The 18270-nt window shown below is 54.9% G+C and overlaps 3 protein-coding genes across 3 annotated transcripts; all 3 read right to left on the reverse strand.

The window, feature by feature from the left end:
- Positions 1–965: 965 nt before the first annotated feature.
- Positions 966–2855, reverse strand: LMJF_34_2020 (conserved hypothetical protein; the record flags this gene model as incomplete). Its single annotated transcript, XM_001686247.1, has 1 exon — positions 966–2855. One exon carries the CDS (start codon positions 2853–2855, stop codon positions 966–968), a length of 1890 nt encoding a protein of 629 aa, XP_001686299.1.
- Positions 2856–4450: 1595 nt separating this feature from the next.
- Positions 4451–7966, reverse strand: LMJF_34_2030 (conserved hypothetical protein; the record flags this gene model as incomplete). The annotated part of the gene is made up of 1 exon (XM_001686248.1): positions 4451–7966. One exon carries the CDS (start codon positions 7964–7966, stop codon positions 4451–4453), a length of 3516 nt encoding a protein of 1171 aa, XP_001686300.1.
- An 8062-nt stretch (positions 7967–16028) lies between these two features.
- On the reverse strand, positions 16029–17279 carry LMJF_34_2040 (hypothetical protein; the record flags this gene model as incomplete). Its single annotated transcript, XM_001686249.1, has 1 exon — positions 16029–17279. One exon carries the CDS (start codon positions 17277–17279, stop codon positions 16029–16031), a length of 1251 nt encoding a protein of 416 aa, XP_001686301.1.
- Positions 17280–18270: the final 991 nt, after the last annotated feature.

The raw sequence follows: 18270 nt of genomic DNA on the forward strand, positions 1-18270 counted from the left end.
GTCCACGCACTCCGAGGGAGGTGAGAGAGAGAGAGGGAGAGAGATACACACACAGCGCGTATCTTACGTCTGAAAGATGAGAGGGGTAGTTGGCCAACAAACAAACACCTAGCACAGCATAAGGACCCAATAATGGAATTCAGCATCAAAAAAGGAGAGCAACGAAAGCCGCACATATCGACTCACAGACGGGAGGTGCGCACCCATCTACCGAACAGGCCACACTGACTCACGCACCAGACACGACCAGCGGAACGCACGCAAGCTGTGGCTCCGAGACACCCGCCACCACCCATCCAAACAGGCATCCTACACCGCTGAGTAGCGACCACCATCTCCGCACACAAGGGAACGCAGGCGTGCGCACGATAGGCGACCGAGATGCCATTGGACTAGCGCTTGCGCTTTCTGAGGACATCACCACGGAGGAAAATGTCGTAGCACTGAGGTACACCGTGTCGGTCGACAAAAAGAAAAGGTCGAGCTCGTTGGAGGGGCACAGGGGAGGGTAGGGCAAGGCATAGAACAGGTGCACTTCTTCGCCTCTTACTGCCATCTTGTGTGTGAGTGTGTGTGCGCGCTGCACCAGGACACACAACGGAGGCGACAGCAAAAACTTCAATTAGGCTCACCAACGCCGACGACTGAATCCAGAAACGCCATTGACAATGATGGCACACGCACACTATCATGATCAAACATCACGAAATTTCGAAACATACGAAAAAGGAGGTACGCCTTTTGCTTCGGGAGGCGGTTTCTCTCGCACCGTGTAAGGCTTGCACCGAACCTCCTCTAAAGCAGCCCGGGTTGCTCTCTCTTTTTTTTTCCGGCTTTCGTTTGTTTTTTGCCAACCACCTTCTCGCATCGCGGCACGCACACCTTTAGACATACGATTGCAAACTAAGGTAGACCCGCACAGACGACGACGAGCGGAGCATCCTACTCCGACATCCCTCTACCCGCTACACGACAGTGCAGCAGCCGCACTTGGGCTTCGTTTCTTTTGCCTTGAATTTTCCTCGCCCCTTGACTGCGTCATTTTGTCCGCCATTGTGGGCGTTCTCGTCGTGTCGCGTCTTCGGCTTGCCTTTTTCGTTCCGCCTCTCCACCGTGGAATCATTCGCGGAGATATTGTTTTCCACCGGCTGGTGGTCCTCTTGTGTACCGCTGTTCTCGCCAGGCCGCGCCGTCTCGGTTGGCGTGGCATTGGCATTCTTCTCATTGGTGTTGTTGGCGTTCGTCGTGTTGTTACCCGATGTCTCGGAGAAATTGATGACCGTCGTTTCTTGGCTGGCGCGGTTTGAGGAGGCTTTATTCCGATACAAGGCGCTGACCATGGCAGGCGAGCTGGAGGAGATGCCGCCCTCCTCGCCAACCGCGCCAGGCATGTCCGCTGGTGGAGCTCGGCTCTCTCCTTCCGGTCGGCAAAAGCCTCCAAAGTCCAGCGTGTACGACTCGACGCCATTGAAGATCACCGCGATCGGTGTCGGCTCGAAGACGATCTTTTCCGACGTCTCCAGCCCGAGCTGCATGCTGTCATTGAGGCCGCAGGTGAGCACGCGGCCATTATCGCAGTAGAACATGCTCCCCGCCGGCCCGGCCGCGATGCCGATGCACCGCATATCGTTGCCGAGTGGGATGGGGGTGAACTTGCACACCTGCTTCAGACTCCTCCCGAGGCCAAGCTGGCCGCTCTCGTTGCTTCCCGCGCCGTACACAATACCGTTGCTCGTCAACGCCAAGGAGTGGCAGTCACCGGCGGACACCTGCACAAAGTAGTGGTGAGTGAGCTTTTGCTGAAAGTACGGCTTGCGACGGGCGTCCTGCACCTCGCCGTTGCCGAGCTGCCCCTTCTTGTTGCGGCCAAAGGATAGGAGATGACCGTTCTGGTCAATGATGAGCAGAAATCCCATACCGCTGGCGATGCGGGAGACGGGCGTGCGGCACAGCGTCATCACCCGTCGAGGCGTGCTCACGGCACGCCTCGACGCCGTCGTCTTGTAAACGATGGAGTCGGTGCCAACCATGTAGTAATCCTCCCCGTAGCCTAAGTCCAAGAAGCGGACGTGCCGGTGCGGCATAATTGACCGGATCGGGTTAGACAACGCGGATAGCGAGCGCACGGTGAAGGCGCGCGTCACAATGGCGAGCCGCTGCCCGTGTCCCACCAGCATCAGGGTCTTGCCGGCAATGCCCGTCATTGCATCCTCGCGGCCGAGCGCCGTCGGTCCATCAATGGATGAGCTCGACACCTTCAGTCCGCCGGATGACCAGACTTCGTCTTGATTTGTGAGGATGGCAAAGAAGCCGTCGCCAGCGACGCAGCCGCGACCACGCAGGTGCTGCGGCACCTTCACACCGTGTCCAGAGCCGAACGTAATAAGCTGCTTCGACTGGCGGTCAATGAAGCAGCTCGTGTTCCAGCTCATGGACATAGCTGGCACATTGTAACGCAGCACGTAAATGGGAACGGCGAACATCATCACCTGCTGAAGCACGCACATGGTGCTGGACGAAACGCCGTACACCGGGGTGTCCTCCGGCACTCTCCCTGCCCGAAAGGCTTTGTTCGCCTCCAGCGGCTTGTCGATCTCCTTCAACCGTGCTTCCTTCTCCCTCGCCTCCATCTCCATCTCGCGCTTCTGCTCACTCGTGAAGACACGACCTGTCACCTCATCGTGGCGCTTCTGGCCCCACGTGGTCAGTTTGTGAACCTCACGCTCGGGCGTCGTCACGTGCGCGTCAATGGCGGACTGTCGTGCGTGAATAAGAGCTAGCATGCTTGAGAAGATGCATTCGCCGCCGCTCATGCTGCGGCGAATCTCTTGCCAGAACTCAGCATCCGTGATCATTTCAACTGCGATGCGCCGTTGCAACCTAGTCTGATCTCTTTCAAGACGCCACAGACACTGGTGGAGCACCGGCCAACTAGTAGGGAAAGCTGCTGGGGGCTGCACAGCTGAGGGCGCATAGAGGCGCGGGGTCACGCTCTGGGAGAATGTCGGAAGAATGATGAGGGAGATCCGTGCGGATCGTCCCACTCGAAAAACGCAGGCAGAAGTTACTGCGTTGAGCGCAGCGGTAGCAAGAGGAGGGCCGAACTGCACGAGATGAGCCGTGCGGGCGGTGCGGTACAGAAAGAGGGAGGGCAGATAATGAGGAGGCAGCAGCACTCTTTCGCCTGTGCACGCAAAAGCAACGTCTGGATGGAGCAATTCTCTCCGTGATGTATCCGTTTCCACACATGAATGCGCACACATGTACGGATGTGGTGCGAAAACAGCGGCCGTGGCATCGGTTGCCGGATAAACGAAGGGGTGTGTGTGTGTGGATGGGGGAGTGGGGGAGGTGGTGGAAGAGGGAGGCAGAGAGTGTACACGGAGAGAGAGTAGAGCATCAGCGTCCGCTGAAGTTTCTTCAATACGCATACACTGAAGTAGCCGCAGAGGCATCGCCCGCGGCCGCCATCTCCATCATACAAAAAAAAGAAACGCGAAGCCACAGCATCACAATGGCGCGAGTGGGGCCACCGACGCCCATGCCGCCAAGCACACAGTGCGAAAATGCGCACGACCCCTCGTCGGCACAGGCGGCGGCGTTGTGGAGCGTAGAAAGAGGTGTGCGCTCGGGAGAGCAGAAGTTGCTCGTTGCTGCGTACGTTTGCCGGTCCTATTCCAGAAGTGTAGCATGACGCATTTAGTAAAGCTCACACAAGCATACCTGTAAAGTGAGCACAGGATTGAAGGAGCTGATGGAAACACGAAACCGTCCCTCTCATTGCCGAACAACCGAAAGAAACAGAAAATGGTGGTTGGAGACGAGACGATGAGCACGAGCCGGGAAAAACAAACAACAAAGGACAGTAACACCGCTAAGGACTATACATGGTCTCATGGGGAAAGATGCGCTTCAACGCGCACACGCGCATACAGCTGTACATGCATATATATATATATATATATGTGTGTGTGTGCGGCAACGAGAACTGTCGGGCACACGCAAATACCCCACTACAGACACACACACACACACACACACACGGATATACATATAGAGAGAGAGAGGGAAACGGAAAAAAAGCAAGTCTTTCTGAACCCGAACAAGAGCAAAGAAAACAACAGCAAAAAGGGAGGCAGTCTGGCGGCGCGGCTTCAGAGAGGGGGGCCAACTGCGCGCACGAATCCGCGTCACGCGAAAGCTCCCCACCACCACAGGAACATCGGCGAACAAAATGCAGACCCGTAGCGTCTCCGAACGCGCACACCACCAAACAACAACGCACGTACACACAAAAAGGGAGAACCAGCAAGGAGGCTTGAGCTGTATAAGAGCGGTGGTTTCAGAACAGAGTGCGGATGGGGAACAGCATGGCTGCTGCTCCTTTCACGCGAGTGTTTTCAGGGTCAAACAAAAAAAAACACCCGTGCACGCTTCATCTTGTCCCGTGCTAATCAATCCCAAGAGCGCGGCAATGCTCTTCGTTCATGTAAGGGATATAGTAAGGATGCTCGTACGTTGTGCCAATGCGTGCCGCACACTCATCAGGTCCTTCTCGCGCGTGCGCCATGTCATGTGGGTAGGTGAGGGCAACCAATACCTCGTCCCTGCGCTGCATCGCCTCTTGCTCCTGACGCTGCTGCTTCCGTGCCATACGCTCGGCGTACGACGCGATTTTCATCGCCCCTTTGCGCGGTGCCGCGATGACCCCATTCAGCCCGCTGCTGCTGCTAGCAGGGCCGTTGCAGTCTGCCACCAACGCTAATTCCTGGGCCGCTTTCACGCGTTCTGCTCGCATCGCAATGGTCGAATCACCGTACAGTGCTATTGCCCGCACGATGTCCCGCTGCCGCTGCTTCCGCGCCACGAGGGAACCAAGCTCGTGCTGCTGGTAGAGCGCACGTGAGTAATAGAGAAAATTGGTGTCCCTACTCTTGTCCTTCTGCATCCTTCGCCAGGCCCTAAAGGCGCGCTGAATGGCGAGTGCTGCACGAAGTTCCGTGAAGGCGCGCTGCTCTTCGTGAATCCGGGTGTCCATCGCGACACGTCGGCGCAGCACTTCGGTAGGCCGTAATCGCAACGACTCCTGCCACGCCTGCCGCTCCTTGGTGGCTCTCACGTCTACGTAAAGGCCAATGTGGTATCGGTCTCGCTCCGCGTCACGCAGCCGGTACACCTCGCCGCTTCGCTGCAAGCAGTCAGCTGCATACGCATCGACGAGTGCTGCATTGCAGTTTGAGTCGAGCGCCGTCTTGCCGGCAGCAAAGGAATCCGGTTTCCCCGAAGAAGAACGCGCACCTGCTCTCTTCACTGCAGCAGGTGATGGGGGCGTGGAGGTCTTTGTCGAGATGTGCTTTGCCGCCATGCCCTCGCCCTCGTCGGTCGCGGCAAGGTGGCGTGCAGTACCGATACTGGCTTCAAGGGCAAGCGGGTAGAAGCCGGCATGATCCATTCGACGTCGCAGCTCACGCATGCGGAATGTGACGCGACCTAGGTAACCGCGCCATACCCGCTGTATCGACCTCGCCGCCGCGTCGCGCACGCGTATGGTGCGCGAGTCAACGCCTCGGTTGCGCTGATCAGCCAATCTGCATCGCAGCCAGCGCTGGATCACCGCTGCCGGTCCGCTGTGCTTTGCAAGGTAGAGCCGACGCCGCAGCTGGCGCGCACGGTAGCTCCTGTACGCCATCTGCAGAACCAGCGCAGAGTACTCGCGGAGCTCGGCTTCCGCGCGCCGCCGATACGCCGCAGATACGGCAATCACGGGGGCATTCTCACCGTCTGACTGCGGTTGCTGCTGATACTGAACACGCCGGTGGCGAACAATGGCGCCACGCCACAATGCTTGAATTCGGCAGACGCCGCGACGCACATCTGCCTCATGCAGGCGAGCGTCCACTGGGCTGCGGTGGCTCTTGGCCACATGTCGGACGCAAACGGTGTTGGCCAGCCACGTTCTCCAGCACCGCAGTACCACGGCAGGAACGACGTAGCCACCGACGTGACCGTGTTGCTGGGATGGTGGCGGCGGGATGGTGACTTTCCCAGACCTGCCTGGCATCTTTCCAGCCACGAAGCCCAATGCCAGCCGCTCACGGCGACGGCGTTGGAGTTCCTCTAGTCTCTGCAGCTGCACATCTCGGCGTGCTCGACCTACGGCGCTCCACCACTGCCTCCACGCATGTTGTATGGTGACGGCTGCGCTGTTCTGAGTACGAGACTGAATCTTCTGGAGGGCCAGCTGAAAGGCGGTTTCGGCCTCCGCGGCCTTCTTCTCAGCCTCCCTCTGCGCGCGGTAGGCCCTTTCCTCTTGCTTCTCGACCTCACGGTGCACCGTGTGTCTCGCGTACAAAGAACCACAGCACCTGAAAAGGCTTCGCTGCGGCGCAGATGGTAGTGTTGCGGGGCCGCCCATCTTGGGGAGCGGTTTCTCGCTTTTATCGACCGTCTTGAGATCCCCAGCTGTGGGCATTATGGTGATAGGCGTGGCCGCCGTACTGCTCTCGGGGTTGCTGTCACCGCTCCCTTTACTGACGCTCCGCGGCATCGTCGCGGGCGACGGCTTCCTGTGGAAGCCCTCCGCGGCGGCGTTCGATGGCTCTGGCGAGGATCCTTGAGGCGCGACTTTGCGCAGCGGCAGAGACACCTTGTTTGCGGCCGGCAGGCGCGGCGGCAAACTGAAGCGCAAAAAGCCGGGGACCCTTTCGCCGTCCTCGCTGTCCATCTTGTACAGGTCGCGTATAGACCCAGCGGGTCCTACAAGATTGGGGACGCTGCGGCTCATCACCAGTGATGCAGTCTGGAAGGGCTCCTGCAGCACCGTCTCTAGGGGCGCACTAGCGACGCTACGCTGCATGCCGGAGAGATTGACGGAGTTGAGGCAGTGCTGATCGACCGAGGCCGCAGTGCTGCTCTGCCGGCTAGAAACATGTAGCGGTTTAGGCAAGGCACTCTCTCCCAGCGGCATCTTCAGATGCGTGGCGCGCACAGCATCGGCTTCCGCCACAGAGTCCAAGTGCGTTGATTGTCGCGGCGGTGAGAGGGGCGACTCCTGATTATCTTGCGTCATTCTCCCCGCATAACCTTGGCTGCGCGCATCGGCGTCCGGCGAGTGCCTTAACGCGAAAGCAGGGTACGCATCTTGTTCCCACGCATTTGGATCACCCTTCGCCGGTTCCGCCGCGTCGAGAACTGCGACGTTGTGTGCGATCGGATGGGCATGAACGGGCTCTCCAAAGTTCAGGGTGTACAGAGCGGCTCTAGCGATCTCTTGCGCCGTCAGCGGCGTCGGGGAAGGCGACTGCGCCGCAGAGTTCGCATGCAACGTGCCGTGCCCCGAAGGCGATTCAGCAGCACGCACGGGAGCGGCGATTTCAGGTCCGGCCTCCGCCCCGCGGTCTTGCGCGATCCAGCCGGAAGTCAGGCCGCATTTTTCCTTGAGCATGAGGGTGGTCGCGTGTTTCTCGCCGAGTGCACTTTGCGCCTCGCGCAGCGCTTGCAGCATTGTTGGCAGCGCTGCTTTGCGCTCGCGCTCGCTTGTCTGCTGCCCCAGCGTGACGGCGAGGTTATGCAGCGCCGTGATGAAGAGAATCGGCTCACCGTCTTGCGCCGCCATCACACACTCCTTCGAAATGGTCAGCGCCTCCTCCGCCGCTCCGCTGCTCAGGAGGACGGCGGAGAGGTTCAGCATCGTGGAGCAGGATGGTTTTCCGAACACAAGCGTCTCGACCTGCTTTGCGCGCAGAAACTGCCGAAGTGCCTCGGCCGTGAGCCCGTCGCGGCGTAGTTGACATCCGTAATTGTTGAGCGTCAGCGCGTGAGCGAGACGCCACGACTCGATGGCGGCGGAAGACGTGTGAGCGGATGGCTTGCACTGCATGGCGTGCAGGCGTGCTTCCAGAACCGGTAGCAGGGTCGAGAGAATGCGCCGACTGGAGTCACCGTCGCCGTTACGTAACGCCTCCATGGCCGTCTCATTCCACTGTGTAAACGCAACAAGCGTTGCGTGCTGCAGCTGCTGCGTCGTGGGAGGGACGAGAGACGCCGCCGTCCGCGGAGATGGCGACGCGGCGGCATACCGTGGGGCATTGTTTTGTCCATGGTCTCGCTGCACTTTGGAGGTACGGTTCGATCGCGACAGGGCAAGACTGCTGCCGCGCAGCCCACGTTGGCGGACTCCCTTCATGGTGATCTGCAACCCGAATCGTCCCGAATCACTGCCCCTGACACGATGGTTTTGGCTTTGTGCACCCTCACCAAGGACACGTTCCAGCGCAGAAGGGTAGGCTTCCTCGATGTTTCCGTGGGCGCAAAGGGTGGGTGGAAGGCAGGAATATGTGGGGAGGGGAGTAGAGGAAACGGAGCAGGAGGGGATTAAAGAAGAGCACATAATAATATGTATTCGCATATCTTGTGTACACAATCTACACACGATAGGAACGTCTCTTCGCTGTCGCGAGAAGTTTCCGTCCCTGCAATTGCCGCATGGGGTGGTGGGCCCGAGTCTCACGGCGCGCTGGCGCGCCAACTAACCCATGACGTCATCTCTAGCCAGCTCTTATGAAGCACCTGCGCAGCTATCGTCTCGTAGAAGTGCACGTCGGACTGGTACACGGCTGTAGATGAGCATTCCATCTCCAGCGCCTTACCCGCTGCGACAAAGAAGATTCGACTGTCCGTCGTACGCGAAGGCCTTTGCACAGGTTTTCGGATGAGACGCCGGCTCTAAGTGAAGAAGAGGGAGCGTGTGTCAATGAAGTGCAGAAGATTCCTCGTTGCCCGTTTCTCCACTTATCTCGCACTTTCAGTGAGCATGTGTGTGTGTGTGTGGTGTGCTTGTTGAGATGGAGTTTTGTCGATGTTGCGGACGACGTGGCAGATGCAGAGGACAAGAGCTATACAGCGATGCCACCAAAGAAAAGAAGCGCACAGGCGAGCATCGTAATAATAATAATAAAGCACACCTTTCACGCGACGCTGTTGCGGAGAGCTTTCTGCTGGTCGTCATTTCTTTTATGCATCACCACCTACGTCGCCACTTTCGTTTTCCTCATTGCGCGCCTTTCCACTCATGTCTGCAGGACGAATGGCACTGCTACTTGCCCGTCTACGAGCCATCCAGGGTATCTTTTTTTTTTTTCGTGCTGTCCTTGTTTTTTTTTCAACGCTGTCGACAGAGAAAGGTGCAGCGAGCAAAATGATACAAAAGAAAACAGCTAAAACGCTTCGGCGGTACTTCGAGAAAGCAGATCACGCAGAGCGCCACGGAGTGAACGGGATGCGGGATGGTGAGGACGCTGGCAAACAACTAGTCGAAGACGAAAACAAAAAAAAAACAAAAAAAAAATTATTTATAATCAAAAAGGAAAAGGAAAATAATAATAATAATAAAAGTGTCCCCTACAACAGACAAAGGGGGCAAACCAGCAAGACAGACCTGAACGTGCGAGAAATGCCTCCTTTCCGTGACAGGAACGACAAACAAAAAGGAAGATGACAATTCCACGTGTACCGCTCCCCTAAAGCAGCGGTACGAGAAGGCAAGCACACAAACAAACAAAAAACATAAACGCACACATAGACACAGACACAGACACCGAAAACAGGCGAGCACGTGAAGCAAAGCGTCCATCGAAGTCATCGAAGGGGTCGTAACGAGGAATAGTAAGACACAGAAAGAAAGATAAACAAAAAAGAGCCAGCCAGCAAAAGAAACTATGAAAGCACAAGAAGGGAGAAAACACCGACATCACACGATGAGGCGCTCACACACACACACACACACACACAGACAAAAAAAGAAAACACCACAAAATTGGATAACGAAACTAAAACAGAAAGGGAGCAGATCGAGGAAAAGGTAAGAATAGTGGAGAAGAGGCCACAATGCACATATATGCAGACACGCCGAAGGGGCACAGCCACAGAGAGCGACGCACGCAGTTACTAAACGTGGCAAGAGACTGAGGAAAAGACACACACACGCACACGCATGCTAACACACAGAAGGGGCTACGGGCTAGAACACACACGTACACAGACACTCAAAACCAATGCCTAAGCACGGAGGAGAGGCGGATGGGAGAAGACCGAAGAAAGAGGGAGACGCCTTACTGAGGTCTAGTGTTTAGCGAAGACGAAGAAGAGGAGCCACAACGCACGAAGAGAAGCGACGTTTACGTGCTTGGGCGTGTGTGTGTGTGTGTGCGTCTGTGTGTGCGTGTGTGTGTGTGTGTTACCTCAAAAAGAAAGAAAAACACTCGCCAACACGAACCGGTACCGGCAAAAACACACATATATACATCTATATATATATACATATGTATATGTGTGTGTGTGTGCGTGTATCTATAGAACCGCACGCACACCCAGATGAACCACAAACGAAACAAAACAACACAAAAGACAGAAGCAGACGAAACAGCACAGAAACAGGAGAACACGCAAAGGAAGAAGTGAACATGGGAAGGAAGAAAAAACGGCGGGGGTGGAACAGCATCCACAACAAGTCGTTCGGCAATCGAGAACAACGACAGAAAGCGTGGGACAAAACAAGCCAACAACAAAAACGCGGAAAAAAAAACGCCTGCAGTCGCGCACGCTTGTATGTTGAATATCCACGTTTTGTTGTCTCTTTCTTCGCTGCGGTTGCCGTTGTCTCGGGATGAAACCGGGCGAGAGATGGCGTTTCCAGGCGCCTTCGGTGTGCTCGACAGCTGCTGTGAAAGTGCCAAGTGCATCCGCATGCGCACCCCCTCTCTTGCGCCGGGCGCGCATGTAAGTATGCATAAGCGCTTAGGTAGGTGTGTCCTTCATCACATGTAGGCGAGGCATACATGGACACATGCCATCATGAGCACCACCACATCCACACATCACACAAGAGACAGAGAGCAGTGGCTCGTTTAGACAAAACGCGCCGAGTCTGAGAGTACACATATACATATACCCTTTCTACCCTCAGGTACACACACGCACACGCACAGGCACACGCAATTAGACACAAAGACCTACATGCAGGTACTGAAAGGAAGAGAAAAAAAGAAAGAGGAGAAAGAGAAGGAGCACATCACGATGCCCTCAAGCCAGAAGAGCGACAGGAGGCGTCAGCCATTGATGTCGCGTAATTGCATCCGTTGTTCGTGTGTGTATGTGTGAATCGAGGATAAGTCATGTACCGGAAGACTGAGAAGAACAAGAGTCACCGATGATGGAGGTGTGAGAACGCGGCGCGAAAGATTTGCTCCGGACGCGAGGACGGCTTTCGGCTCACGTAAAGCAGCACAATAATGTGCACATTACTTCGCGCCCGCGAAGGGCATCTCGGCGCTCTCGTCGTTCTTTGTTTATCCTATCTCTTCATTACCGTGCCCACCTTTCCCTAAACTCTCTCCGTCCTTCTGCCTCCCTCCCTACTTCCTCCTCTTGATCGTCATATGACAGACCAGAGGTCGGCAGGCGGCGAGGCGGGGGGAAGCGTGAGAAGAGGGACGGATGGCACAGCTAAAGCGAGCCCCTCGTCGACGTCTCGTGCAGCGACACATAAAGGGTGGAATAAAACTGAAAGAAGTTAAAAGAGTGAGGGGGTCGCGCGCGCACACACATATATACATCTACAGGCCAACCCGTTAAGAGAGGGAAAAACGGTCATGAAGCGAAAACTATGACAACAACAACAGAAAACAGACAGACAAACACACAACCAGTGCAAGGGAATGGCACAGCAAAACAAACCCATGCACGCAAATAAGCACAGACAACAAGGAAGAGCAAGACCAGGGATATGGCTGAGACGGGTCCATTGCCTGCGAATGCGTTAGCTGTCACCGCTATACCGAGACAGAAAAGTAGAAGGCAGATGGGGGGGGTGGGGCATGAAAAAAAGAGAAAACAAAAAGGGGTGAACTAAAGCACGAGTTCAAGCGATATCCCTCCATTTATAGACGCGAGTGAATGTGGGCTTGGTGCTGGTCGTGTTCTTGCGCCAGCACTGTGTTCATGCGTGTGTGTGCGTGCGTGGGGGAGGGGGGTGGATGTGTCCTTGTGGCTGTGAGTTCGTGCGTGAGAAGCGCCCGTGTTGGGCCATGACAGCAGAAAAGGACTGAGGAAAAGTCGCTCACTCACAGAGCGGTTCGCCCTTGGCGCTGCAGATCAGCTCTCACACAGCGAAAGAGAAGCCGACCTCGTACGCCAAACACATCAACACAGATTGGCACACCACCACACGGGGTGTTCCCTTTGGGAAAACGACACACACACACGCTCACGAAAGTGATTTCTGTACATCGCTGGGGGTGTCATATGCGGCCCGCTCAGGCCACAGGGCGAAGAGCGAGAGAGCGCATCGCAAAAAGGGAGAAAGAAAGACAACGAAGACTTGAGACCCGCGCCCCCTCCGTGAAAGCTTCTTTACACTACTACTAAAGGCCAGCACTGCCCATTTCGCATAAAGGACGAAAAGGATGAGAGAGCACGTAGCGCGAGGAGGAGGAAAGGCATCAAAGGCTGTCTTTCTTCCTCTTCTCGCCCTGGTTTCGTGTTTCTCCCACAAGAGGGACCAAACGGGCAAGCGTGGCTGCCTGCGCGTGTGCGCCTGTGTTCAGGTTCGCGCTTCTATTCATCTCTTCTGCGGTGCGAGAAGCAAAACAGAAGAGCCACCACAAACAAGCAAAAAACGACAAAAAACTATCCTGCTATCTTCTATAGAACGGAGATGAAAGCGATGGAGAGAGGGCGTTGCTGTTGTTCTCGTTGTATTGCTCTCATTGACGAGGACGCTAAGTTGAGAGAGGAGAAGGGAGAAAAAAGGAAGGAGGAAGGAGGAGAAGGAGGAGGGGGGCGGGTGTCATCCACGGTAACGCCGTCCCCATGTTGACAAAGAAAACGGAAAAAAAAACGGTAAGCAGAGTTGAAAAATAAAAAAATAAAAATACATTACCAACAAAAAGAGAGGTGGGCGATAACATGAACAAAAAAAAAGGTTGTGAGAAGAAGACGGAAGGGGACTGTTCGCATGCAATGCGCAGGAACACACACACAAAAAAAATCGGCGTTGTGCTGTTTTTGAGTTCTTGAACGATCGCTCATGTACGCTAACATGTTCTCTACGTGGGAGTTCTCTCTGCGATTGGTACGAGTGGTGGGCTACTCTCGCATTGGGCAAGGGGAAAGTGGGAAGTGAGACGGCACCGCTAGTGTTGCCCTCAGTTGCTGCCGCTGTGAGGCCTTCAGATACTTGCACTTCGAGACTGAAGGAAGGAGGGAGGGTGGGTGGCAGGAAGGGGGACGAAAAGAGAGAGCGAGGCCTATCAAGTGGTAAGGCATCGGTGTTCGTTCCACCCGGTGCAGGTGAGGATAACGCTGAGGCGTACAAAACGAGTGTAAAAAGAGTTGAAGACATCTGCGGTGGCAGGTGCGAGAGAGGACACGGTGAGGAGACGCCCAAAGTGTGAAAGGCGAAGAAGGCAGGGATAGTGTAGAAGAATGCGAGTAGCCACAGCAGGATCGAGTGATCCGGTTCTACATCCAAGAGAGAAAAAAATGAAATGCAAAAGAGAAGTAGGAAAAGGAACAGCAAAAAAGACATAGATGGGCCTACATCGGCGGCCAATGGAGGCCACATCATATATATATATATATATATCATGGATGAAAGCAGAGAGGGAAAGAAAGAGGGCGCCAAATCCACAGAAGACACACAGGCAGGGAGAGAGAGAGAGAACGTACTGACGCACTCGTACTCGCATACAAGAACGAACGAAAGTGAGGGTGCTGACCAGTACGTCACGCAGGACATTCACACACACACACACACACACACACAGCAGAGTAGGCAATATATAGAGACGAAAAAAGAAGACCGTGAAAAAGACAAAGAAAGGAGCGCTCGAAAGAGGATGCTCGAAAAAAGAAAGTTGGGGTGGTGTCGGTATCAAAAGCAAGAGAGGCGACCAACAACGAGGAAAGATGATGCTGAGTAACATATACTTAGAAGCAAGACACACACACACAAACATACTCAAAACGGATATTAAACGAAGCCAGCACAAAAAGACGCACACACTAAAAGGAAAAATGAATAGTACAGCGCGAAGTTAACAAGTACCAAAGACACAGGTGTCAGATAGAGAGAGCGAGACTGAGAATGGGGCCGAGCGGGATGGGGGTGGGGGACTCCTAATGGAGCAAGGATACAAACGGGAGGAGGGAGGGGGCAGGGAAAAATCTACTCCGCATGGTATAATTAGTGCATGATACAGCCACTTCGATCCTTTTTTGTTGTTGTGTGTTTCACATTTAGCTTTTGCGTCTACGGCGCCTGTGAGAGCCGCGCTAAACTGCATGCCGCACCCTCCGTAGATACGTGTCTGTCTCTGTCTCCGCCGACATCTTCCTTCAACGAACCTTTCGCCCTAACAATGGTTCAGGTTCACGAGGACTAGAAAGACGGGCTGGCACTTGGAAGAGAGTCGAACAGAGTGGCAGTGACAAACGAAAAGAAACACAGAAAGACACGCATACCAAACAAGCAGCCTTGAGCCTTACCCCCGCCCGCGCCCCCATGACAGAGCTGCCCAAGCGGAGGGAAATACACATCCTCCTCGTGTGCGCAAGCGCGTGTACAGCGTTTTGTCACATGCGCGCGAGACGGGGTCAGCAAAGGCTGCAAAAAGAAAGACATCCACCGGGGTGTCGGCTACGCGCGTCGTTGCTTGTGAAGGAAGCGGGTGGGGAATATGTCTCCACAGACCCGCATGACAATAATGCCCATCCTTTCCGGTACAGTTCTGCTGCTTTGGAAGACCAAGGTGGAGGGAGGGGGAGGGGCCGAAAAAAAAAGCGATAACGACGCCAGCTGGAGAGAAGAGGGTGAAAGGATCAAAGATGGGCACATCCCCACAAGGAGTGTCGTCCATCCTCACAGACGCGGGAGCAAGACAGCAGGGAGCCTGAAAAACGGGCGTCACAGAAAATCCGATGAACGAAGTGAAAAAGCACACCGAATAAAACACGCACAAAACAAAATCAAGACATCAGCAAGGAGAAAGCTAAAAAGAAAGCGCTACAAAGATGGAGAGACCGCGACAAAGGAGGTGAGAGCACCAAGGCATCGAAAACAAAAAAGAAACAGCTCCCTAGACGTACACACACACACACACACACACGCACGCACACACACACATAAACAAGGAAAGTAATATGGATCAACGTGTTAGAAGAAGAAATTAGAGTGGAAGGGGGTAAAACAAAAAAAAGGTTGCGGAGGTGACGAAGAGAGGCCGATAACAAGGAATGAGAGAGACCTCCACCAGTTGGAAGAAATATGCGCGGCAGGCAAGGGAAGGCGCATATAAGTGAAGAGCAGAGCGTCAGTGAGGTGCCAGTGGGTCGGATAACGAAGGCAAGAGAGAGAGAGAGAGGAATGTAGCGGTGCCAACTCAAACAGGAAAAATGGAAGATACGTGCATGAAAACACTAAATACATGTACAAAACATGTAGAACTCCAGCTTGCCCTTCCCTCTTGGCCCATTCGTTGACGCGCAGATGTATCCGCTGGCTTCACTTTCGTTACCTCCCCTCGCCGTCAAACGAAACGGCGGTGAGTATTCTCTGCATTACCTGTTCCGCAAAGCCAATAAAAAGGACCTAAGTGTTCCTACAGAAGACCCAAGGAAGAGGGTAGAAGGAACGCACGTCCTTTATCTGTCACACAGGGAACGCAAGTGTCAATTCAGATGAAAAAAAAAGGAGAAGCGAAGCAAAATGAAGAGTGGGATCGCGGGCACAGTGAACAAGACGAGAGAAACGACAGAAAAGGGGCGAGACAAACAAAGGACACACAAAAAGAAAAACGTAACACACACAGCACTTCAACCAAGCTCCCTGAATCCGACACGAATCAGCGTGTTGACAACACAGAAAAAAAAGAGGAAAAAATCTCGCATTTCGAAAAAACAAAGCACTCGCCTTTTCATTCGTTGTTGTTGTTTTCATTAGGGGCCACGGGTACGCCATGGCAGAACGCATGTTAGGACTCTTGCGTCAACAGCAAGAGTTTCCACAATTTGCCGGCAGAAGTAGTCAGCGCTCGCTTCAGAATGCGTAGCGGAAGGCGGAGAAACACACTCCAGAGCAGGCACATAATGGACAGCAGACGAGTGCAGCGGCGCTGCCGCTGCTGCAACTGCGCTTTCTCTAAAGTGGACTTGGCGCGCCGCTGCAAATCCTCTCCGTCCTCCCTCTCCCGTGCGATGGACACAAGGCAGGCGTGCAGGAGCAGCTGCTGCTTGACGATCTCGCACAGTTTGCCGTGCTGCACACTTGACAAAGGGCATGCGAGCGTAACGTCCTTGTGGTCTACCGGTGCACCACCGCAGTTAAACGCGCATGGCTCAAGAGTCGGGACACAGCTGGCGCGCTGCGAGGTGTGAACACTGGAGAACCGCTGCAGTGGGGAGAAGAGGTGGCAAGAAGCATCCAGCTGCAAAGGCTCAAAGCATTTATGTTCAATCGAGCTGTTGTTATTCTTGATGGCCCCGCAGCCATCACACATGCCGGGGACGCTGCTGAGCCGGAAGGCAGTGGCGCTTCCGACTGTGTTTGCCTTATCGATCGTCGATGCCGAACTTTCCTGAGGAACGCCTCCGCCGCCGCTGGGGAAATACGTGAAGGACGGCGAGCTCGACGGCCTTGCATCGTTGGCGGTCAAGACGATGCTGCCCGGCGTCACCAGTGGCTCCATCGAGGCAGTCGCAAAGACCGATTCTGCACTCGTGGCGGTGACGTCCTCTTCCGCCTCGCTCGGGGTCACCGAGATAGATGGCGACACACCATGCAGTCCGCTGGAGCTTCGGTTCGCCAGGGCACCGTCCGCAGCCTTCAACGACGGCGCTCCAGTGCTCGGTAAACTACCGCAGAGCACCGGCTTCGCGAACGAGCCCCGGCTAGAAAAGGGCCGAGTAAGGTGCACGCGAGGTGAGCCGCACGGCGAGTCGCACTCTGCAAGAATGCCCGAGGCGAAGCTGGTGCCGCCTCGACGCTGCCGCGGTGACAAATCGACGGACAAGACAGCGACAGCGGTGAGGGAGCTATTCGACTTGTATCTCGGAGCGCCGTCCGCTGGGGTGCGGTTGAACACTGTGCCCCCCACCTTGCGAGTGCACATCTCCTCGTGTGCCAAGGAGATACCTGCAGTGAGAACAGTAAGCTCGGCTTCGGCAGAAAGAGAGGCGTTGTGGCGACGCGGTGGTGTTGCGAAGCAGGTGGAGCTGCCTTGCATGGAGACACCGTTGCTTACGAGCGACCGACCACCGGTCGTCGAAACTCCGCAGGAGAGCATGGAGAGGGAAACGAGCTCGCAAAAAAAAAGCGTCCTAGTGACAGACAGAGAGGCTGCGGGAGAGAATGTCAACGACCAAGATCAGCTCTGCAGCTACATTCCATGCGTGGCTCACACGCACACACACAAATTCGATGGATTTTACGGAAATCAGACTAATCATAATAAAAGGGGGAAAAGAAGCGGAATATCACGAGACGAGAGTGAGTGAGAAACTTTACAAGTTCACGAGAAAGATGAGCTGGCAAAGATGGAAAACAAAAAGCAGAGAGAAAAAGGGAGGGAAAAGCAAAACACTCGCGCACACGCAACCGACAACAATAAAGGCCGAAACAAACCAACAACAACAAAAAAAGAGCACTCAGCCGTTACCGAGATAGACAAGACAGAACACAAAAAAAGGGGGGGTCGGGCGGTCGTGGTGTTAGTGGCAGTGGAGCGGAAGTGTGTGTGGGACAGGGCGAAGGCGGAAGAAGAGGGAGCGAGGGGAAGCGAAATGGAACCTGATGAAAGAGAGAGAGAGAGAAAACTCTTTGCGCCTGCTATAGCGTTTTGCGTGTGTGTGTATGTATGTGTGTGTGTGGCTCGGATACGGTGTTCGTGCCGGGAGAAAGTAAAAGGGAAGCGTACGACTGGGGCGGCAGAAAAAGCGGAAAGCAGTCGAGCCGCTTCGCTGTTCGCTTGTCCGTGTCGCTTCACAAGTGTGCTTGCTCCGCACCTCCAGCAGCCGCAACGTAGGGGAAGAGAGCTGTCCGCTCCACTCGCTGGCAAAAGTGGGTAGAGGAAAAGAAGGGTAGGTGATAGTGGTTCAGCGGACGCTCACACATACACAGGCATACACACAAAACAAAAGAAAACAGCTCCTGAGAAGTTGCCAAGAGCTAAGCAGAGAGAGGGAACGAAGAAGCCGTGAGCAGGGCGCACACACCCA

Source organism: Leishmania major, chromosome 34 (assembly GCF_000002725.2).
Source record: "Leishmania major strain Friedlin complete genome, chromosome 34".
Taxonomy (NCBI): Eukaryota; Euglenozoa; class Kinetoplastea; order Trypanosomatida; family Trypanosomatidae; genus Leishmania; species Leishmania major.